The sequence below is a fragment of the Trichoderma asperellum genome, chromosome 6 (assembly GCF_020647865.1).
Source record: "Trichoderma asperellum chromosome 6, complete sequence".
In the NCBI taxonomy this organism is placed as follows: Eukaryota; Fungi; Ascomycota; class Sordariomycetes; order Hypocreales; family Hypocreaceae; genus Trichoderma; species Trichoderma asperellum.
The window spans coordinates 1,399,004-1,421,688 of record NC_089420.1 but is presented as its reverse complement, the minus strand read 5'-3'; the positions used below and the strand labels follow the sequence as shown (position 1 = coordinate 1,421,688).

The 22,685-nt window shown below is 50.3% G+C and overlaps 7 protein-coding genes across 7 annotated transcripts; 3 read left to right on the top strand and 4 right to left on the bottom strand.

Moving 5' to 3' along the window:
- Positions 1–856: 856 nt before the first annotated feature.
- On the bottom strand, positions 857–1,274 carry TrAFT101_009921 (uncharacterized protein; the record flags this gene model as incomplete). Its single annotated transcript, XM_066128797.1, has 2 exons — positions 857–1,000; positions 1,089–1,274. The coding sequence occupies 2 exons, from the start codon at positions 1,272–1,274 to the stop codon at positions 857–859; spliced, it is 330 nt and encodes a 109-aa protein (XP_065984921.1).
- Positions 1,275–4,130: 2,856 nt separating this feature from the next.
- Positions 4,131–4,499, top strand: TrAFT101_009920 (uncharacterized protein; the record flags this gene model as incomplete). The annotated part of the gene is made up of 1 exon (XM_066128796.1): positions 4,131–4,499. A coding segment is annotated over one exon (369 nt), but the record flags the coding sequence as incomplete, so codon positions are not given.
- Positions 4,500–4,535: 36 nt separating this feature from the next.
- TrAFT101_009919 (uncharacterized protein) lies at positions 4,536–6,029 on the top strand (the record flags this gene model as incomplete). Its single annotated transcript, XM_024900033.1, has 2 exons — positions 4,536–5,029; positions 5,093–6,029. 2 exons carry the CDS (start codon positions 4,536–4,538, stop codon positions 6,027–6,029), a joined length of 1,431 nt encoding a protein of 476 aa, XP_024761148.1.
- Positions 6,030–8,936: 2,907 nt separating this feature from the next.
- TrAFT101_009918 (uncharacterized protein) lies at positions 8,937–9,191 on the bottom strand (the record flags this gene model as incomplete). The annotated part of the gene is made up of 1 exon (XM_066128795.1): positions 8,937–9,191. One exon carries the CDS (start codon positions 9,189–9,191, stop codon positions 8,937–8,939), a length of 255 nt encoding a protein of 84 aa, XP_065984919.1.
- Positions 9,192–10,476: 1,285 nt separating this feature from the next.
- Positions 10,477–15,068, top strand: TrAFT101_009917 (uncharacterized protein). The gene is made up of 2 exons (XM_024909757.2): positions 10,477–14,094; positions 14,160–15,068. Exons 1-2 carry the CDS (start codon positions 11,596–11,598, stop codon positions 14,346–14,348), a joined length of 2,688 nt encoding a protein of 895 aa, XP_024761150.1. The 5' UTR covers positions 10,477–11,595; the 3' UTR covers positions 14,349–15,068.
- Positions 14,895–19,056, bottom strand: TrAFT101_009916 (uncharacterized protein). The gene is made up of 2 exons (XM_024902491.2): positions 16,161–19,056; positions 14,895–16,095 (listed from the first exon to the last, which is right to left on the bottom strand). Exons 1-2 carry the CDS (start codon positions 18,773–18,775, stop codon positions 15,369–15,371), a joined length of 3,342 nt encoding a protein of 1,113 aa, XP_024761151.1. The 5' UTR covers positions 18,776–19,056; the 3' UTR covers positions 14,895–15,368.
- Positions 19,057–19,282: 226 nt separating this feature from the next.
- Positions 19,283–22,629, bottom strand: TrAFT101_009915 (uncharacterized protein). The gene is made up of 2 exons (XM_024900083.2): positions 20,773–22,629; positions 19,283–20,670 (listed from the first exon to the last, which is right to left on the bottom strand). The coding sequence occupies exons 1-2, from the start codon at positions 22,030–22,032 to the stop codon at positions 19,891–19,893; spliced, it is 2,040 nt and encodes a 679-aa protein (XP_024761152.1). The 5' UTR covers positions 22,033–22,629; the 3' UTR covers positions 19,283–19,890.
- Positions 22,630–22,685: the final 56 nt, after the last annotated feature.

Here is a 22,685-nt window from a genome sequence, read left to right as displayed (position 1 = left end):
ACGCAGTAGTTTGTGTATGTGTGTGTTGGCATGGAGCCCTTGCAACCGAGGATACGAGGAGGAAGGGCAAGCAAATAGGCTGCACGGCCAAGAGACCGGTCTGCATTGTCCTGCTGTGTTTAATGCAACGTTGGCACGGAATATGCATCTCGACAGTGCGGCGCCGTCCAATCGCCGCGCTGCTCTGCGATATGGCAACCCCTGGCATTTGCGGTCCTGCGTCCATACGAGCCCTGGTGCAGCACAAGCGCGACCGCAAAAGCGGAACGTTTACGCAGTGGAATAGCGCTGCGCTACTGGCGAAGCCACAGCACGGCAGCCTGATAGCAGAAGAACAGCGAGAGGGGAAAAAAAGAGGCGATAAAAACAATGTCCACATAATAAGACCTGAACCCTGTATTGCCCCATCGGGAACTACCCGATCTCGTCCGAGTCAGGCTCCGTCACGCCGTAGTGTTATGGAGACATCGGGTTGTGGGAACGATGGTTATGGAACCACCCGATGAGCCGTGCTGATCCACCGCCGCCACAGCACGAAGATGAGCTTCAGCTAGAAGTTGAGTAGTCTAGATGGGAGATGGGGCCTGTGAGAGAAGTGGAGGCCTTCAGCTCTTCCAAGGATACCAACTGTTAGAGTTCACTCCAGTTGTCAGCACAACATGTACATGAAACTTCTAAAAACCATAACGCAATTGCTTTCAATGAGCGCTGTCTATTTGTATTTTCGTGTGCACGCCACTGTCCTGATTGAGTGGATTGGAAGGAGATGCAACGGTCATACGAAGAGGCGGAAAATGAGTTGAGTTGTAGATGTAAAGGACGGAGACAATTGGTAAACCGGGTGACACTGAGTAAATTAGCAGGCAACGCAAGGATTCGAGCTAGCATGCGAAATCAGTTCTGGTTGCACGATTGATGTAATTTGCGTTACGCCATCGGTAGGTGGATTTCTCACGATGCTCGAGGCTGAAGTGTCGGCATATCCGTCGTGAGTGCCCAACTGCATTCGCGAGTCGTGTCTTTCGGTTAGCCTTCCGGGAACAAAAAAAAAGTGCATTTTCTCTGAATAGAAGCATGCCACGACGCACCTCTGTCTGTTCGGATACGAGAACCGCATGCGCCAGCGGAATGGCTGTTGCGACTGAGACATGCAGCCAACAGGAAGCCCCAGACGCTAGCTGTGCCGATAAAAATAGAGCAAGTCTCATCGATTGGCTGTCGACAACTGCAGCTTCTCGCTGGGCAAGATGATAGCCATAGGTGCTGCCAACCATAGGAGTTTGTCTCTTTTCCTTGTATTGGCAGTGGATGTGCTGTATGATACAACAATCCCTGATATATCGTGCGTTGAATCGAACCCCCTGCGGCCTCAATACTGATGTTGATCATTGGGAGTTGAAGGGATGGTGCAATATTGGAGAAGAGTAAGCAAGCGTTGGGGAGCATGTCGAAAGAAAGCCACTCCCCACAAAGCGGAGTCGAATCTCAGCTCCTGCTGTATCGCTGCACTAAATAGTTTTGTTTCAGCAACAGAGTAGAAAACTGCCCGCAAAAAAATAGTTGTTTGAGCTTGCAGCATCCAGCCAAAGTCAAAGCTTCAACGGTCATCTCGCCAAGCCGGACTTCGCCGCAGGATATTCATCAGTTATTGCGTAGTCCTCAACAATAATGACGATCCACAAGCAAGACAAGAGCTTAGTCGAATGATGTGTAAGACGCTCCTTGTTTTGCGGCACGTGGTAGATCTGGAGGCTCTGAAAACACCGCGCCCGTTGCATATGTTGTTATCGGCGAAAGCTATCCGAGTTGCACTCTTGTTGAGTTCAAGTTGCGACTTTCGTGCCGCTTGCCGATCAACTCTTTTCCCCATGGGGGGCGGTTTCAGTCATCATCGTATTGCATCGGCCGCAGATTGTAAGATGAGAATGCCAAGTCGTTCGAGTTGATCAAGCTGAGTGGAGAGACTAGCTGTAAGCCACGCTTGGTATTGCCGTTTCTCTTCATTTTCCTGCCGCCGATATCAACAACTCGCATTTATCAGATGAGAGTTTGATGAAGCCCCAGTTGTAAGGGTGTATGGAGTATGTGAGGGCTTTATGTGTTTCATCTAGCGGCAAGAAAGTTTAACAGTGGGATCCGCATGGGATCCGCATGGCATGTAGGAGAGACGTGATATCTATCATCTTTTCTTCTGCTTCTGTTCATTGTACCTTCCTGTAACGTGGACGCGGTCGGCACGGAGCAATTGGCAACCGGATGAAAGACTTGGTTATCACATTAAGCAGCAAAATGAGATGATTGATTAGTAGATAAGATACCTTGGTAGTTGAGTTGAGTTTCGTGCCTGAGCCTTGAATCTGACAATTTCAGGTACAAAATGTCAAATGGTGCTAAACAATGCCAGTAGCTCCGAGTCAATTTGCCGGACTAGGCGATTTTCGTAGGGCCTTATGCTACGTTGGATATACCAAGTGTCCGTTCTAGTACTTTTGTATTACAGGAATCAATCATGCGTGCAAGTAGCCGGAACTTTGTCATGGTCGCTTTATGCTGCACCGATTTCTCAATTTACCCGACAAAGTTTGTCACGTCTTTTACGCAGTCTAGCAAGCGTCTAGCGGGAATAAACACACACAAAAATAAGACCGAGAGAATCACCAGTGAACTTTTTTTTTTGTGCCCTGGGTTGGCCTCTTGGCAGCATTAACGCGGCACCGGTGGATGAATTCTTGTGCGGCAGCTCTCGCTGTTACGAGGTTCCCAGCGTCTTAGCGACGCGCTGATCTGTAGCTACCAGATAGCGCCTTTCAGCGCATCCTGGCTAGTGCTAAAGCGGGAGCAGTATTCCGTAAATGCACCTAAACTTTTGGAACTCTGGAAGGATCAAGCACAAGATGCACGGAAGAGAGAGGGCGTGGGCGTATCCAAAGGCGGTGAGAGCAAGCTGGGCGGTGACCAGGGGATCTTCAGGCACGGCACGTTGAGCGCCAAAGTGGCGCAGGCGGCGCCAGCACGATACAGCGCTGGTTCGACAGCCATAGCGGCATCTAATCGCACGCATAGACAGCCCAGCGTCGCTGCTTTTGCGCGCCTTTTGCCTACCAGGCGTCGAAGCCCACTTTCCGGCTTGTGCCGCTGGAGCCAGCCCGTGACAAAAGTGCGCCAGGCCCATCTAGCCATTTAGCGCTTTGGGGGAATAAACAGGTAGCCTTCTAGCGCTTCTGGTGCTTGTAAGAGAGCCAAGGGCGCCTGTGAACACTGATGCGAAAGGCTTGCTTGCGAGAGGCCGGCTCGGCTCTGCGGCAAACATGGGCTCTTTTCTTTGCTTGGAACTGGCCTCGGTAGACGTAGTGCTACGTATTACCACAGGGCTCTTTGATTTGGTGTTCTGGCATGGTGGAGCGGATGCAATTGGATGCGGCGGATCAATAGTTGCAAGCAATATACGGTATGGCAGACGCTGCATGGCTCAAGCCTGGGCTGTGGCTGGATGCAACGTACAATCACCAATGCCAATGGCTTTGTAGGACAACTGCCGCGTTAAAATTACCTATGGATAATGGCATCTCGCCAGCAGGGTCGCAACGGGCGATATTATGGAGGAAGAGATTGTGATGAAGTGGAGGGATTATTGTGTCTTGGTGCAAGCACCTATTCGCGGCCGTTTGCGCTTCGGATTAGCATTTGTGCGGCCGCGGAGATAAAGCAGCAGCAGAAAAAGAAAGCAAGGCCAGATCTAAGCATACCGGACAGTGTTAGCCCCGTGTTTAATTTTTTGCATTCTCTCTACCGCTTCCCGCGCTGACTGGCGCCATGTTCATCCTCGCAGCGGCTTGATAGGACAGAGCCGAGCTGGCATGGCACTGCAGGGGGCTGAGATGGAGCCAGCAAAGTGGCCAACACCATCTCCAGCGCCTGCATGGCCCCCCACCCCAAATCCCAGCTTAGCAAGGGGCCGGCTTAAGCACACGCCCTCGATGCTTTGATTTTGCGGCATGGTTGGCTGGCGAGACTCCGCTGGACAGGCCGGGCAGTGCCACTGATGCCAGCACTAATGGATGCAATCAGAAAAAGAAAATGTGAAAAGTTTGTGATGCGAGCATTGCACCGGTCTAGAGAAAAGCTTCGAGCCCATCATACATCCGCTGTACGTACCCGTTCAGCAGCGGCTGAGAGGCTCGAGTCTATTATTCCGGCATGCCCACGAGGTATTCTTTTCATCTGCCTCAGCATCTGCAGTCTCTCTTTCTCGTCTAAGGAGCACCGATTCTTTCTTTCTTTCTGTTTTGTGTTGCAGCCGGGCATATCCTGTCGGTGCTGGCCTTTCCATTCCAGCATATCAAAGCCGGATCACCACCTCTCTCTTGAGCCCCACCACGCCGCAGGCCTCTTGTTTGCTTTTCGTGTCTCATAAGACACAGGACTGCGTCTTGGCTCAGGCTTTCCCATCTCTCGATTCCAGACACGCAATACTTCTCAACTCGACTGGTTGCCATTAGTGCTGCTTCGGGCGTTGAACACAAACTACACTCCCAATGGAGCAAAACTTCTACGGGCGACCTCCCGTCCCCTCGGCTGCCACTTCCAGTGCACCAACACCTCTTCGCCCTGGAACCCCCAACACAGATGGCAGCCGCAACATCTTTGATAGCACTGATAGCGCCTCCAATGCTCCTGGGACTGGCACAAATCCCTTTGTTAGCCCTGATGGCTCAAGGCCGGCCTCTAGTTTTGAATCTTCCAGCGGTGGCCCTTTCGAGGGCACTGGCCAGCGATACTTCCACTCACGATTGGTAAAGAAAGGCGAGATTGAGAAGCCTTGGTTGCAAAAGACGGATCCCAAGGAGAAATGGGTCACGATCCTGCCCCTCCTTGGTATCCTCCTTGGCCTCTGTATTTCGGGGTTCCTGATCTGGGACGGCATGCGCAGTGTTGTCCACCACAAGTACTGTCCCGTTTTGGATGACGACTTTAGCAACGGGCTTGATCCTAGCATTTGGTCAAAGGAGGTGCAGGTTGGCGGCTTTGGGTAAGCATGCTTTTCTAATGTCGACCTAACTTTCATAATGATTTACTAACACCTATTGATCAGTAATGGCGAGTTTGAGCAGACCACTGGTGGCGATAGCAATGTTTATGTCCAAAATGGCAACCTCTTTATCCAGGCAACCCTCCAAAGTGCTGATCTCGTTGAGAAGAACAACGTTATCGATCTGCTCAAAGACGGCACTTGCACCTCCAAGGACTACTACAGCTGCGTCGCGGCCACTAACACCACCAATGGCAACTCTAGCATTGTCCCCCCTACTCTTTCTGGCCGCATCAACACATTCAAGGGAGCAAAAATCAAGTACGGCCGTGTTGAAGTCACTGCAAAGCTGCCTGTAGGCGACTGGCTGTGGCCTGCTATCTGGATGCTGCCCGTCAATGACACCTATGGTCCCTGGCCTGCCTCTGGAGAAATCGATATCATGGAGTCGCGTGGTAACAACCATACCTATGCTCAAGGCGGCAACAACATTGCTTCGTCTGCTCTTCACTGGGGGCCCGACCCGGCTAATGACGCTTGGTGGAAGACTAATAACAAGCGTCAGGCGCTGCACACCACTTACAGCAGTGGATTCAACACTTTTGGCCTTGAGTGGTCGCAGAAGTATCTCTTTACGTATATCAACAGCCGACTGCTGCAAGTCACTTACACCAACTTCAATAAGCCTATGTGGAATCGAGGTGGCTTCCCTGACTCTACTTCCAATGGTACTAGGCTAGTCGACATATGGAGTAAGACCGGCCTCGACAACACCCCCTTTGACCAAGAGTTCTATCTCATCATGAACCTTGCTGTCGGTGGCACCAACGGCTGGTTTGAAGATGGCCAATCTGGCAAGCCTTGGCTGGATCAATCTCCCAATGCCAAAAAGGATTTCTGGAATGCCCGCGACTCCTGGTATCCTACATGGACGCAGCCTCAGCTTGAGGTTAGCCGCGTTGTCATTATGCAGCAATGTGACGGCAACGAGGATTTGTGAGCCATACTTTTTGCATCTTCATCTACGCAGGTAGCTATAGACACGACGGCGAAGGGACTTTAACTGTTTAAAATTGGGTATACGCGGCAACAGATTCTTTACGATTGGTGTTTATAATGGTGTACTAAGTCGGAGGGTTTGGAGGGCATAAATTTCTTGGCTATTGGATGAGATGCGTGAGATTAACGGATAATGGGCGTTTTGAGATACATATCTACTGGTTTTCTTTTTCTTTTCTTATGCTGTACACAAAATTTATAATATTTTTGCTTAATATGATACTACCTACTACTATGCACTTTGAGAAAACAGTAATATGCTGCCTCGACGCTTTGATGCAAGCTATTACCACCACAGTTGACTTCCTTGTACATGTAGAAGTTATGAGAGCCCGTATAAGCCAAGCCAAGGTCAATGCGGTGAAGCATTCAGCTATAGACCAGGGGTCCGGAGAATGTAAGTCGTTTAAGGAAAGGCGTCTCTTTGCTGGCAGGTGGTGTGTGACAATTTTATTATTTTCATCAGCATTAGTTGTGCTAGAAGTATGTACTATTTTTGATCAGAATTTTGGATGAGCTAGTATGTTTCTATCAGCAAGGCTGCATAGGACCAAGGGCGGGCTTCTGCAAGGGAGAGTAAAGAATACACCATGGAAGCCAGGATTTTGTCCATCAATGCGGCAAGGCAGGCTTTCTCCCAAGTAGGTATAGTAGGTGCAGCTTTTGTTGGCTTCCCTTCCCTAGGTATACTGTATATTGCATGCGCATATATGTACGTACTGTGGTATTGGATGAAGCTGAAAACAGGGATGTAGATAAGGCTGAAATGCAAGACGTCAGCATGTTAGGCTTTTTTTTTTTTTTTTTTTTTTTTGGTTACGGAATCACAATGGCTGTGGTGCCTGAATGACAATAAATCCGTAAATTCACTCTTTTTTCGGTGAGTGTTATACTACAAAGAGATTGTAATTGAGACATTCGTTATCGCTTGTGGTACCGCTCATTCAGCCTCCATTGACTCTATCCACCGGGTACCTATCCACTATCTATCTATATACCTACATCGCTACTTATCTACCTACCTATACTCCTGACATGACGACCAACTCTAGGTAAAAGATTGGATTGCTATTGATACCTACCGGAGCAGATCTTTCAATCAGTTCTTAGCGGCAAGTTATGGGCGTGTGGCTAAGGATATCTTCCGAACGGCTGCATTAGCATCCTCTTTCTTCTTCCCTTTTTGAGCTGCTCTTCACTCTATCAGCAACTTGGATACTTTTCTGGTACTATTGGATGAATTCCATTATTCTAAGAAGCTGATTATTGCCTAGTATCGGTATTTGACGTTTACTACTGGTCCGGAAAAGGCGAGTGCTGCAGCCGTACATTAGATCTAATGTACTGCGATGCATGAACACGTTTCAATGCGTATAGGATCTGATCATCTTTACCAAAGTAGGATTTTAATGCAACATGGATGTATGTAGAAACACGTATGCGATATGCTAATGCAAAATCGAGCCAAGCAGGGCTTCTGTAGATACGGTGAGTCGAGGACTGATGTGATTTTAGTCTAGCGGATTCAATAAAAGCAGCCATAGCGGAGATGGAATTCACTATGGCTGAGCTGAACAATGCATATTTCTTGGGCTACGTGATGTTTAATTACCAATCTGCTTTCTGCTCTTGGCGAGCCACGCCGGTCTCGAATTTGTGGTGGAGTGTTAGTGAGTACAAGTGCCGCGTTGACGTGGTTACCCGCTGATGGCGGTTGCCCCCTTATCTCTGAGATGCCATGGAGAGTAGCACAAACTACGTGGGAGCGGTTAGTGGCCTGAAATTGCGACGAATGCATGCAGAATGGGCGACTAATCACAAATGTGGAATGAGCTGCCAGATTGACGCCCAGTGTCGGCGCGCCTTGACCGAGGCTGGTGTAAGTGGCCCAGGTTTGAGGCTTGGTCAATAAGGGGGCGGCTGACTGATTCACTTCAGGTGAGTCTCTCGTAACAATGTGGCTTTTTTTTGCTAATGAAAAGGGAGATTGCCGTGGCGTTTACACGGCACATGGCAGGCGCATGGGCAAACGCGGAACCCAATGAATGATAAAGTGTTCTGCAAAGGCGCGAAGCTCGGCGGCAGCCACAAAACCCTTGGTGCAGGAGAGTCAAGGTGTATTGACTGTCTGAGATGGTAGGTAGGTCATGATAGACGCAAGGCCGTATCCTGAATTTACGGCCTTGGTAATACTACTTTACGCATCAGATTGGTTATCAGGTGAGTAACACACATAGCCATACCATCCTTTTGGACTACTCTAAGTTGACGGATAGACCGACAGTGCTGGGTGCTCCTACAGCAGTTTTCAGCTCAGCCCCCCTGCATCTAAACCCAACACGTATGGGCAAAAATGGGAAGAACGATTTGCAGAATTTTGCCAAATACAATCAGGCCGTAGCAAAAATGCTCCTACCGTCGTTCCATGCCGACGGTGCTGAACCCGCGGCTATGGGAGAGACACAAAAGTGTGCCAGTTGGGTCCACGTTGATGCAAACAAACACGTAAATTTTACCCACTCAAAAAGTGGAAATACGATACCCCCAAGGAAAAGGTCCCAAAAATAGCTGGTTTGTGTGTGATATTCGTGCCAGGCACCAATTCCGTGCCATTATGCGCATCTACATACTGTAGACGCTCAGGCCCGTTGACGGCACCTGATTTGCAGACAACGCATCCACACCGCAGACCATGGATATCTGTACCTACTGTATGGCGTTCACGATAGGCTTCGTTTAAGTGAACACAAGGGAGGCAAGCTGACGGCGAACTAGTATTGCAGTTGGATAGTTGAAGCAGCCCCCGTTTCTCCTGAATAGCTGCTCTCCTCCTGCAGGGCGGCTTCTCCTACTGTTCGCAACGCTTCGTAAGCAAACCGCGGGTAGCGCTGTGAGGGAGGATGTTCTCGACCCTGTACAAGGGGTACGGAGGCTGGAGTCTCTGGCCATCTCTCTTTGCTTTTCGCTGATGCGCTGTTGCGGTGGCGCCGGCCGTGCGTGTGCGGTTATCCTGAATCTGGCGTGCAGCATTCTTGGTGTCCGCAGGATCCAATCGGTCGTCAGGAACGCGCCTTTGTGGCTGGCCAAGGCTCAGGGCCAGCATTGAATGCCGTTATCTCTGGGATTCGACGCCAATGCAATCTGTTGCCAGGCTGACCCGTTGCGTGGTTTATCATGCATAGATAGAGTTTGGGCAATCTCGCTGGTGTCTTACAGGTTCTTAGCACGCCTTTGCGATACGCTGCATCTCGCGCGATCTGCCTGGCCACGCCGATAAGACGGAAGCACGACTGCCGGGAGACAGTCTGCCCTAATACTCCGATCCGGGACTGCGGATTGTGCGGCCTCTGGTCCTTGACTTGGAGGGATCGTATAATGCCTTGGTGAGTGCATATCCAGGCGAAGGCCAGCGGTAGACGCATGGCGCTAGCACCGTTAGATGCCGCTATTGTCGCTGCTTTAAGCAGGCCGCGTGACCCACTCTTTGGTCCGCAAAAGCCTCTTTTTTTTTCTGCCGGTTTTTCGAGCTGTTAAGGACACGCCCTGCCCGGCCCACCGCCTTGCATGCGTGGGAGTTGCGCCAAGTTGACGGACGATTCGCCAAGAGAACCACAACGGCAAGCCGGACAAAGCCAAAAGCGAGGAAAAGAGAATACTGAGAAAGCTACGACATCGTGTGCTGGGGTCACCCTGTCTCAACGCCCTGAGCAATCGCCACTGATATCGAGCAGTCGTCGAGTTTCTGGCACTCGACCGCCCGTTCGAAGCAGCGCTGTAAGCCGCTTCAAACTCCAGCTAGCCAAGATCCTGGTAGTGCTGGGCGGGGGAGAAAAAGTCCGGATTACTGGTACAAACTGTCTTTTGACTACGAATCCACAGCGATTGTTACCATGGCGGCGGCTGTTTTGGGGGGTGGGCCAGTCCGTCGGCGGACGGTTTCCGCAGAGGCAAACACGAAGAGAGATAGAGAAAAGCCTATTCGCAGGTGTCAGCATCGGTTTCTGCCCCCGAACGGGCGTTGGCCTGGTGCTATTTTCAGGCACACAAAGCATAAACGAGCTGCCACTGCTTCGCGCGATAGCATTCCGGGAATTGGTCTAAGTTTACGACGAGCCTAGGTAGAAAGCTGCGTCACTCCATGTCAGTCATTATTGATAATCGTCCAGATTGCTGAGCAAGGGTCTAAGTGTGTGTGTTACGGAGTGGTGCTTTGATCCGAGAAAAACGTGGGCAGTGGTCCGGGGTCCATCAAGCAATTGTCTCCCAGAACAAGGCTTTCTTTGTCCTGAAGGGGGTCTCAGCCAGTTGTCTGTCCTCCACTACACTGTCACCCACAGGGAGGCTGTGGCCTGGCATCATTCAGAACCCGGTGCCTCCCAAGTGAGAGCTCTATCTGGCCGCCTATCTGACTTGATTCGTTTGCTGGAGGTTGGGCACGAACTCGAGCCAGATCTTCTCCTGGCTCGCCGCTTTGCCGACATGATGGCCCGTACTCCTTTGCCTTCCTATCATACTGACCATTTGCAAGTCTTCATCCTTGGCGTGGCGTTCAAGCGGAGGCCATTTGCCATCAGCTCGCTCTGGTTCCTCGACATATCCCCTCCCACAACAGCAATATATGCACCTTGGCGCATAAGAGCTGCAGCTTGTTGCGCCCACAACCTTGCGCCGCAATCCACACCCCCCTCCCCTTGCTAGGCTTTGATCAAACTCTGTTGTCTCTCCATTTCTGCTCTCAGCTCCAGCCGCAGAGGTGCTGCCTTTGCCCACAATGTCCGAGGTGCATGACGATACTTCATACACCAGACCGAGAGATCGAGCGGTAACCACCGATCGGGATGCTTTGAAAGTCTAGCCCACCAGCCTTCTTGGGCTGCCACACAGGCCCTGGCCTAATGTCGTCCCTGGTCTATCATCCGTAAGTGCATCCTCAACAATCGTCCTGCTTCACCCCCCTCCACCCACCCTTTCTCCCTCTCTAATCGTACTTCATTTATACGTCGTTGCGCCTCTTTATCTTCTGCCTCCTTCCCCTCGCTCAGCAGACCTGCAGGCTTTGCATACTCGGCCAATATTGCATAGCTGGACAAGGTGTTCGGGCATTGCTTTCGTTTTCGTCCACACCACATTCACTTACAGCACCACTCGTTTCTTTCAAGTGCCTGGCCTTGTTGCCTGGGATCGTCCTCCCCACTTTGCAATAGCACATCTGGTTCCTTTATATTATCGGAGACCGTGCTGTCCTGTTTAGTGGATTACAATCACTTACATACGGCATATCTCACTGCATAGGACATTCTTGTCCTGCTGCCAACACTCAACACCATATATACACATCCACACCAGAGAGATATTCACAACAGAAGCAGAGAGAGTTTTGAAAGAATACTCACCGCGGTTCCTCAAACTCCTGGAGAAGGCTTGGGACTTATATATAAGCCCATTGCCTAGGGAAGGTAAACCTGGAAAATTTTTCTTTACAGCATCTCTAGATCATATCCATCAAGATGGGTCTTGGAAGCTATTTCAAAGCGAGCACCAAAAAGGCTGAGCAGGAAACTCCTGCACCACCGCCGCCAGCCAAACTGGCGCCTCCTCCTCGGTTACAACATGAAGGTCGGCAGTCAGTACTATCAGAAAAGTCGCCATCGTCCGCGTCCGTCAACGATATGGACCTCCAGGCACCTACGCCTAGATTTCATTCCCGTCCTCAGTCTAGCTCTGGCACATCTACTCCATCAATTCAGAGCTCCCTGTTTCTTGATGATATCAAACATGAGGTCATGGTCAACTATCTGTACCAGCAGCAGTGCTCTCAGCTCTGGGTCAGTGATGGATCTGGAGAGATTGAGGGAGTTTTGCTTCGTAAGGCTCGGGGCCACTACATGGCTTGTCCTGCGCAGCTCGCCAGTTCTCCCTTTGCTTTGGCATGTGCCGCTCTCAACGTCCAGTGTGCCATGACTGTCAACTCTCGTGTCATCAAAACGTTCCTGCAATGGTCTCCAGATGCTGTTGATGTACCACTCATGAACGGCCTACGTGTACAAATTCTTCCCACAATTGATGACTTGCCGCGTGCTCGCAAGTATCAATTCGCCGCTTTTGTCGCTTCTGAAGGTCTCTTGGTCGTTTGGGACGACGATGCTCTTCATTTGGTCGCACGCGCCAAGGCCATTGAATCCGAACTTATGGAGCTGGTCTGGAAGGCTGGTAACCCGGATGAGGAAGAAAACGACGAAAAGCGAGGTCCGCCCGCGGCTGAAATTGAGATTGACGAAGAGAGTGGCGAAATCATACCTGAAAAGCGGCCTATCCATCTCCAGAACACGGTCCTCGTGTCTCTCACTCTGGCTCTAGTTACTGTTTCTCTTGGTGCTGCCTGGAGGCAGTTGGCTATTGAAGTCTCCGTCGACAGCACATACATACGCCTTGCGCTCGTTGCGCTGGCTCCTGTTCAAGTGTTTTTCACTCTGTTTTTTGCCCAGGTTATCATTGGTTGTCTGGCTCAAATCTTCGGTCCCATTCGCCAGCTTACCATCAACTCCAAGTTTTATTCTGCTCGTCCTCCGCCGCGTCTGCAGAGTGCCATTCTACCTCACGTCACTATCCAGTGTCCTGTCTACAAGGAAGGTCTGCAAGGTGTCATTATGCCAACAGTCAAGTCTATCAAACAGGCCATGTCTACATACGAACTCCAAGGCGGCTCTGCAAACATGTTCATCAATGACGACGGTCTGCAGCTGATTTCTGAAGAAGATCGCCAGGCTCGCATTGAGTTCTACGCTGACAATAGCATTGGCTGGGTTGCTCGTCCAAAGCATGGAGAAAACGGCTTTACACGCAAGGGCAAGTTCAAGAAGGCTTCCAACATGAATTTTGCTCTTATGATTTCCTGCAAGGTCGAAGAGAAACTTCAGGCAATTGAACGTCCCCCTGAGTGGTCCCAGAATGACGAGGCGATGGCGTATGAGGAAGCTCTCAAGGAAGTCCTGGAGGCTGACGGTCGCGCCTGGGCAGATGGTAACATCCGTATGGGAGACTACATCCTGCTTATCGACTCTGATACTCGTGTTCCCGCTGACTGCTTGCTTGATGCTGTTTCTGAAATGGAGCAATCTCCCGATGTCGGTATCATGCAGTTTTCTTCCGGTGTCATGCAAGTTGTCCATACTTACTTCGAGAACGGTATTACCTTTTTCACCAATCTTATTTACTCTGCCATCCGATACACCGTGTCAAATGGTGATGTTGCACCATTCGTCGGTCACAACGCTATTCTCCGCTGGACTGCCATTCAACAAGTCGCGTACCAGGATGAAGATGGATACGACAAGTTCTGGTCAGAAAGCCACGTCTCGGAAGATTTTGATATGTCTCTACGTCTGCAGGTCAATGGATACATCATTCGTCTGGCTGCTTGGGCTGGTGAAGGTTTCAAGGAGGGCGTGTCTTTGACTGTCTACGATGAGCTTGCTCGATGGGAGAAATACGCATACGGCTGCAACGAGCTTCTGTTCCACCCTATTCGAACTTGGCTTTGGCGCGGTCCCTTTACTCCCTTGTTCCGCCGTTTCCTATTTTCCAACATTCGATTCACGTCCAAGGTCACTGTCATTTCTTACATTGGTACCTACTATGCTATTGGAGCCGCTTGGATCTTGACTGCGGTGAACTACTTCGTGATGGGATGGTTCAATGGCTACCTGGACAAGTACTATGTCGACTCATGGCAGGTCTGGTTCTCCATCATCATTGTATTCAACGGCCTTGGTAACATTGCTTTGGCCGTCATGCGCTACCGTGTTGGTGAGCGCGGCTTGCTTTACGCCCTGTTTGAGAATTTCATGTGGACTCTAATGTTGGCCATTTTCCTTGGTGGTTTGTCGCTACACGTCAGCCAAGCTCTGCTGGCTCACATGTTTGAGATTAACATGACGTGGGGTGCCACCAGTAAAGAAGCTGAATTTTCCAACTTTTTCATTGAAGTTCCCAAGGTTTTGAAAAAGGTGAGTTGTCTTACCAGTTGTTCTCTTGGTTTTTGACGCGAATCATTTACTGACATTATGTCTAGTTCAAATTCTCAATGATCTTCTCTCTGGTATTTATTGTCGGCATGATTATTCTTGCTCAGGCACCGTTTGTCCCCTATGACTGGCAAATCAAGGATTTCGTTGCCATTCTGCCCATGGCCACTGTTGCAGCTTCTCATTTCCTTTTGCCTCTGGCCTTGAACCCTGCCCTCATGACCTTTTCGTGGTAAATTGATGTTTTGCATTGATAATATGATCACTGAAGCCACAGGGGGGTGAAAAAATCACATACATTGGGATTGGCGTTTTTGACTTTCAATGGACAGAGCAAAGGCTCATGACATATTCACATCCCTTTACCTTTCTATAAAATCTCTGCGAAAAATCTCTCCACAGAAAAAGAAAAAGGGAAATGAGATATGAATTTGTCTGAGTCTTTGCTTTTCTCTTTTTGCTGCATTTTTATACAGATGATGTTTGTTGCACGCGCTTTCAAACTATGTCATAATGTGTTTTTATTGTTAGACTTTTTTCTTCTTCTGGGAACGCATAATTATTGATACTACTACCTACTAGGAGAGGATAATCTGGGAAACGCTGGAAGACTTCTAAAGTGGTGGATAGGTTTTGGGAAGGGAGTATTTTGGGCACTGCGTATTTAGGTAAAAACTCTGGAGGGATGGTATCAAGAGGCATGAAAATTTACGGTGGATTGTGTATTAGTGATGCTAGTAAATTATAGTATAATTGGATATATATATCATAGAATATGTCTGTTGTAACTTGATGTTTAGAATCACCATATTGATGCTACCATAAAGGTAGGTAGACGATAGACTTGCACCGTTTATCCATTCATTGACAATTTAACAAAAAAAAGTCTATACGAAATGATATATGTATTCCCAGGACAGAGAGAAAGAAAGAAAGAAAAAGAATCTATCTGTATGCCGAAAAAACGCCTCTATGCCGTCTCGTTTCGTTCCACCAATGGACTTCCAAAAAGTCGTGTATGATTTCCACCCATATCACAGCTATCCATCTCATTCTATCTATCCAGTTCCTTCCCACAGAGCGTGCGCGAGCGTATGCAAGCTTCTCTACCAGAACCGCTAACACGCATGTATATCGCATCCCAACTCAAAAAAAGTGTCAGGCGCACCATATAAAAGTGCCTCTAAAATATCAAAAGCAAAAACTTTTCTTTTCCCACATATTAAAAAAAATTGACCCGATTAAAGTCAAACTTTTTACTCCTCATCGTCGGTGTCAGGGGGGTGAGGAGTTCCCTTGGGGCTGTTGAGCCACTCAATGTGTCTCAGACGGCGACGGACCTCTCGCTCCTTGAGTTCCTTCTTGGTCATCTTCTTCTTCTTTCTGGCCTTGAACTTGAGTTCACCGTTATCCTCGACGCCAGAGTTGACAGCACTGCTCACGACGGAGTTGGCTGCAGTGCTGACTGCAGTGCTGGTAACGCCGCTTCCAGGACGGCTGTCTTCGAAACGGGCAAGATCGACAGCGGCAGTACCGCGCTGGGCAACTCGTCCGTTGTCGACGTGCCACTGCTCAGAGCAAAGAGCTCCAACGAACTCCTCGTTGTGGGAAATCAGAATGACACCTCCCTTGAACTCTCGAATAGCCACGGCTAGACCTCCAAGAGAGTCTCGGTCCAAGAAGTTGGTAGGTTCGTCCAGAACCAACAAGTGAGGGTTGTTCCACATGGCACCAGCAATGACAACCTTGACCTTCTGACCACCAGACAGCGAACCAATTTCATTATGGTTGGCGATATCAGGGTCCAGGCCAAGATCCTCAAAGTGCTTGGAGATGACAGATGGCTGAAGCTCACGGTATCCAAGACCCTCACGAGACGCCTCGTGATCATCAAACTCTTGCACCAGCTTGTCGAAGCCGAGCTCAAGAAGGGTCTCACGAGAGATCATAGTGTTGTACTTGGGCAGAGTTGCACGCCATTTACTATGTTGACAGTCAGCTTTCTGGATCCAAACGTTGGGGGAGGCATTTTCTCAAACTGCACTTACACTTCATATTGGAACGTCTTCTTGTACTTCTGACGACCAACAAGCGACTCAATTTGCTTGGCAGGCTTGCCGTCCTTGAGATCGATGAACTTATCCATCTGCGCACGATCTTGGTCCGACAAAGCACGAGTCTGTTTCATGTGAACCTCACGATCGTCGCCATGCTGGTATCGCCATTGCAAATACTGGTTGGGAGTCTTCTCAAGGTGCATCTCAACGTGCTCTAGGGCGTGCTGCTTGATGTAACCAATTCGAAGGTTGGGGTGCTTCTCGACCTTACCAACGGTGGGAATGGTCTCACCGGTAAGCAACTTGATCAAGGTAGACTTGCCAGCACCGTTGGGTCCAATAATAGCCACTCGTGAGGACAAAGACAGAGAGCAAGAGACGTCTTGGAGTGAAGGCTTAGGAGCCTTGGGATAGGTGAAAGAGACGTTGCTCATACGAATGATGGCACGGGTCTGAGACTTGATACCAGTCAGGATACCAGGAGGAGGGAACTTGAACTGGACATTGGATGCCGAAAGGGTGTAGTAGCTCTTGGCCTCGGGGCGAAGCTGAACGAATGCGGCAAGGTTGCCCTTGTAGCAAGCGAGCTTCTTGTTGGGCTCATAGTGGTAAATATCGGTGGTGACGTTATCCAAGAAGCCAGAGTCGTGAGATACGATCAAACTTGTAATGTCAGGGTGTGTCTTGAGGTAGTTCTCAAGCCAGGCAATGTTTGCAACATCCAGATGGTTAGTAGGTTCGTCCAACAAGAGGACATCGGCACCCTTCAGCATGGCTCGGGCCAAGGCAAGCTTCATCTTCCAACCACCAGAGAGGGAGCCGACGGCCTGAGACTGGCGACCCTCAGGGCCGTCAGTAAAGCCGAATTCCAACAAAACTTTGGAGATGTGGTCATTGCCCTGAGGACCAATTTCAGGATCCTTGGCAACAAACTCGAGAATGCTGATGTCGGCATCTTCGCCCTGGTTGTGCTCGACGTAGTATGTGCGGAGGACATCCTGAGGAGGGAAACCCTCCAGCTTACCACCGGCGATAGCCTTCATGAGGGTAGACTTTCCAGCACCGTTGCGGCCGCAAAGACCATATCTGTGACCCTTGAGAAGCCGCAGGTTGGTGTGGGAAAGCAGCAGCATACCACCGTAAGCTAGGGAGAAATCAGCGTTGACAATCTCGACCTCGCCATCGTCCTCCTTCTCGGGAACACCATAGCGGCGTTCATCCTCCTCCACGTAGTGTTGCTGGATAGCATCGGCGACTTGCTGATGGGCGTCGGCAAGTGGCAGCAGATTCTTCAGATAAGGAGCAATCTTGGCAGAGATTCGCTGAACGAAGCGGTAGTTGACATCGGTGGCAACCATCTCGCCAATGTAGGTTCTAGCAAGCTGGTAAATCTCGAACTGCAGCAAGAACGCATTGTGCTTCTTAACCTCCTCGTCAAGAATCTTGGCAACGTCATCGGCAGTGGTTCGGGCAATAATGTCCTTGTCGTTGCCCATGGCCTTCTCCATGGTTGCAAGGGCTCTCTCTGCAATCTCTCGAACCTCTGGGAGAGATGCGCGGTCGCAGACAGCCTTGACACCAGGTGTCAGCTTAGGAAGGAAAGTTCTAGCCTCGATAGGATCGTGGACAAGCTTGGTCAAGTTCTCGACAATGACGACGGTCTGTCGGAGAACCTCCTGTGGCGTGGTGGGGGTGTTGAGGGATCGCTCAAGGAAAGGGGTCAGCAGAGCCAACACGGGGGACGTGACAATGGCGACGAATGTAGTCATTGACAAGGCGTGAATGGCCTTCTGGAGCGTCTGAGGAGAAGGGTGTTGCATGGTATCGACGAGCAGGGGAATCCGAGGAGCAACATCGTCGTTGGACAAGAGCGTCGTGAGCGAGTTCATCGTCTTAACAGCCTGCTTCTCTACTTCGGTCTTCAAGTCGTGCATGCCGCCCTCGACGATGGGGATCAAGGCGGCGAGCTTGGCACCCATGGCCTCGCGGAGCACGTCCTTCTCAGCAGCCTCCTCCTTGGTAATGCCTACGACCATCTGAGACTTGTCGGCCATCTTTTGCAGCAACTGGTAGGCTCCCACGGTGCCCTGCCACTTGCCCGTCTTCTTCTCCAGATACTGCGTCAACACGGGCAGCAGTCCAACAACCTGGGCCTCTGCACTCAGATTGGCGAAGAGCGCATCAAGGCCATATTGGGCAGCCTCGCGGACAACAGAGCCCTTATCCGACAAGGCATCTAGGGCACACGCAACGGTGCTGGCGTCCTGGACCAGCAGCACGACCTCGCTCAGGGACTCCCTCGAGGGGAAGCGCTCAAAGATGGCACCAAGCAAGTTCTGGCTGCTCTCTCTTCGGAGCCCGCTCTTCTTATCAGCAGCCGCCTTCTTGACCTCTGCCAGGACGCCGTATTGGGTCAGGCCGGCCGATCCGACCGAGTTGAGGAGGAGTTCGCAGAGGCCGTAGCAGGCATCTATGGACGCAGAGGACGTCTGGGCAGTGAAGATTGTGTTGAGAAAGGCGGCGACATCTTCCTGTGATGGCGGGGGAGGGGCCTCTTTCGAAACCACAGTCGGGAGGCCCGACGGCGGCGAGACGGGATGAGGCATGGCGGTGGTTCTGAGCGTCCTGCTGATTTGACTCTGCTAGATGAAGAGAATAAAGGGGGGAAATAAAGGAAAGCAAGAAATAATTCCCCAGAGCAAAGAGTCTCAGCCGCAGGACGCAAGAAGGGGCTGTGCAATAGCAAAGTCTGGGGAGGGAAAAGAAGAAGAGGCGATGTCGTCCCAAGGAAAAGGAAGAAAGAATTATACGGGGACAGCTGAACCGGGCCCCCTCTAGTGACCATTAGCGGTCACTGCACTGGCTGGCGGCGCCCCAGAGCCCAGCATTTGCCTATCTTCTTAGCTTCCCAAGCCCAAAATTTTTTTCTGTTCCGAAAAAAAATTCTCTTATCAGCCCCTTATCTCCTTAGCTTTGCATGTGCTCGCTGACGTTATCACCACTTGCAACTCCACGTGGGTCATTGGGGGCGTCATCTTTGGACGCAGATACCTACCTCTAGTAGGTTAACAAATAATAGGCGATAGGCCTCAGCTTGTGAAAGAGAACTCTCCCTTGCATTTGCCAGCTTGATAATTGCAGTTAATTTCATAATTCTTGTACATTTGTTCACGCTGTATATGTACAATACGAGAGGTGCAGAACAAGTAAGCCATGCACAAGGAAAGGCAAAGATTAATGCAAAAGAGAATAGAATTTTGTATTCGTGTTCAGACCGACTTCATCCTCAATCAAGCCCAGCATGCTTTAACTTAAATTCGTGATCCGAGTCTACGCTTCATATGTTTGTCCATCTCATTGACGCCACCACGCCGCTCCAATCAAAAGTTTAAAGAAGAAAAAAAAAAGACATCAATAAGATAATGAGACAAGAACGGGCCAAAAGTACAGTAAAAGATATACCAACAACGTAGGGTATAATCCGAAACACATACATTAGCTATATTCCAAGACGTTGCAAGAATCGTACACTGCAGCTCCATGTATGTCCACTCTAACAGTATGTGTTTCCTTCATGAATTATTTTGTAAGTATGAATGAATGAAAAAGGGGGGCATCGCAATCATGGTTGCGTAAGAAAAAAAGAAAAAAAAAATTGAGTAAGAAAAAATAGCAAAGTTGGAAAAAAACAAACAAACGCGATATGCTGAGGTCATTAACATCAAGGTTCGCCCTGGCTTTCGCCTCGTAGGGCTACTGGGCCTTGGAAGCCTGCAGATGTGGGCTTGACAGCGTCCATCTCAAGGCCCCGAGAATCAAGCCTTTGTCTTTGGTCTCGGCGAAGGCCCAGTCGCTGATCACCGTTATCATATGTCTTCTTGAACTGATAATAAGAGGGCGTGCGAGGTCTGCACAGAACAGCCAGGATGTTCCTCCAGAAGCTGACCTGATCAAAGGGACGATATCGTTCGGCCTTTGTGAATTTGTGAGAGTTCATAAATTCTCTCGTCGTCTCGCCACGAGCCATCAAGAATATGTGGTATCCCATGAGGGCAGCGGGGTAGAGAAACGCAAAGACTCCCAGAATGATCAAAGCCAGAGAAACGCGGAAGTGGTTGATGGATTTGGAAAAGGAGATGTTTTCTTTGTTCATGTAAACAATAAGCTGAGCAAGACTAGCTCCAATCAAATAGAGAGACAAGAAGGTGGCGGATGAGACGAATGTGAAGAAGTATCGGTAGTTGCGCTTGCCAACGCAATTGTTCAGCCACACGCAGTGGTGATCATGCGTCTCCACGCAGTTGTCACATAAACGGCAATGGTGAGCACGAGGTGGCCGCCAGATGTTGCACGTCCGGCAGTGCTTGACCGGAAACTCCATGGCGGCGGCTGTTGGCTCCGCTGACTTTATCAGCGTCCAGTCGTTTGTCGGGGGGTCGACACGAAGAGCATCTTCAAGTGAGCCGAGGGGCGGAAACTGGTGAAGATTTCGCGGGAGAATCTGACATCTGTTAGCACTGACAGGTACTCTTAGGAATGTGGATTTCTAGACATGTGGGTATGTCTCGTTTCATCCAGGAGAAACTGTAATTCCAGTACATACCCCAGGATCTGAAATGGAAGCGTGGATGAAAGATGAGAAGCAAATGTAAGCAAGATAGGCAAAGATGATTGGGATGGCTGGAGAAATATGGTGCCATAGCCACGGTGCTTCAAAAACGAAGAATAGAACACAGGGGAGGACGATGAAAACGCCAGTAGCAATGTTGATTGGCCGTTGCCTGGTGTTTTGCCATCGACCTCCAAACCAGAACATGGTGTTGCCTTCAAAATACTCATAGTTGCGGTGCTTGCGGATTTTGTGAGATGCCGCGGTACTCTCGGTCTTGGGCCGATGTTGGGAATCAACAGGGTTTAGTCGAGGTGAAGACGCAGTAGAACCGAGCTTCTCGACGCCGGCTGTGTTTCGGTTCTGGCCGCTCTGGCTCTGATCGCGGTCTCGGTCACGGTCACCCATACCAGAGAGGAATGTCGATCCAAAAGATTTGGGCGTTTTTAGCATTGGGCTAGGGAAGCTCTTCATGTTCTTGTCTCTGCTGAGATCGAGATGTGGAAGAGATTTCTCTTGTACCGAGGCCTTACGCAGCGGTCGAACGCTTTCTGACATGCTCCCAGCCGCATAATGCCCAGTGGGACTAGTCGCATCGGTGCCCTGATCAAACGTCTGTTCGGTGTTGTCGGTGCCGCGGGAGGGCAAATTCCTGTGGTCCTCGGTGTACATGACGTGGTGAACGGGCGACACAGGGCTAGCCAAGGGTGCAAAGTCGTGGATAACACTTCCATCTACATCTGTTGCGTTGTCCGGAAGATCCCCAAACTGTGGCTGGGGCGCAGCTGGTGGCTGATTCGTCGCAATGGGCCGCACGGCTCCGGCTCTCTGGGCCTGCAGCTTTTGCGAGCTCATGGGATGGAAAAAGGCGTTTGACGTCAGAGACGGAACATGACTTCGCGAGGTCAGACTTGGCGATCGTCCCAGTGCAGAACTTGTCGTGCTTGTGCCGCTTCCTCTCTTTCCAACGCCAGTCAAATTCTTCCTGCCACCTCCCCATGCTTTGGAGGTCGAGACCCCTGTCCTGGACGACTCTGGCCGAATTACTGACCCCGATTCTCTTGTTCGATGTGTCTTGGGTGCTGATGTCGACGCAATATCATCTCCTTCATCCTCGCTGGCAATGTCCGTCATGTGAGAGGATACAACGCTGGCAGGGCGCTGCGCGTCGGGCATGTTGGAAACTTCGGGAGATGAAAACGTCTGCCCGTCGCCCGACGGCGCAGCAGGCTCGTCTGGGTGCGGGGACGCCATCGTGATGCTCCCGAATGTGTAGTGCTTGCAGCTGGTCCTATAACATAGCCCGCTCTGGTGTGTGGTCTATTTCTTGCTGTCCTGTTCTCGCTTCTGTTGTTCAAAAGCACCAGGCCCGAGGATTCCGCTAAGAGAAAAAAAATTCGAGGGCAAGTAGAGATCGGGCGAACAGCGTATGACAGATCGACTCGACGTTTGACAGAGTAGGCGGCTGCCGGGAACGCGCAGATAGGGGGGAAAAGACGAGATGGCTTCCGGTCGTTGGGGAAAACGGTTCGTGTGCAAGTCGTGATTACTCAGGTTAGCTGCTTTGTAAGATGAGTCGCGCAACAGAGTCGTCGTGTCGTGGGTCGGATCGCGAGAGTCCACAGTAGGCGTACTAATCAAAGGAGCGCGGCGAAAGGGCTATATAAAAAAGACAAGGGAGAGAGAGCGTAGACGAATCGAAAAAGAGAAGAAAAAAAGACTGCACAAAACTGGATAAGGGAGTGTCGGAAGCGGGGATGCTTCAAGCTGGGAAGAAAAAAAAAAGAAAAACAAAAAGAGTCCAAGCGATAAGGCAGTTTCGGCGCTGTGAGTGAGGCAAGGCCGGAAGGACGCCCGCTCCGGCAAAAGCGGAGAGAAAGAGAGAGAGGGAAGAGAGGCCGCGAGCA

What these genes read in the sequence shown, in the direction of transcription:
- TrAFT101_009917 (XM_024909757.2), top strand. Translation starts at nt 11,596, where the DNA reads ATGGGTCTTGGAAGCTATTTCAAAGCGAGCACCAAAAAGGCTGAGCAG. An exon ending in TTCCCAAGGTTTTGAAAAAG is followed by an intron (nt 14,095 to 14,159) that starts GTGAGTTGTCTT and finishes CATTATGTCTAG; the next exon opens with TTCAAATTCTCAATGATCTT.
- TrAFT101_009915 (XM_024900083.2), bottom strand. Translation starts at nt 22,032, where the DNA reads ATGGCGTCCCCGCACCCAGACGAGCCTGCTGCGCCGTCGGGCGACGGG. An exon ending in CTTCCATTTCAGATCCTGGG is followed by an intron (nt 20,671 to 20,772) that starts GTATGTACTGGA and finishes AACAGATGTCAG; the next exon opens with ATTCTCCCGCGAAATCTTCA.
- TrAFT101_009916 (XM_024902491.2), bottom strand. Translation starts at nt 18,775, where the DNA reads ATGCCTCATCCCGTCTCGCCGCCGTCGGGCCTCCCGACTGTGGTTTCG. An exon ending in AAGACGTTCCAATATGAAGT is followed by an intron (nt 16,096 to 16,160) that starts GTAAGTGCAGTT and finishes CTGTCAACATAG; the next exon opens with TAAATGGCGTGCAACTCTGC.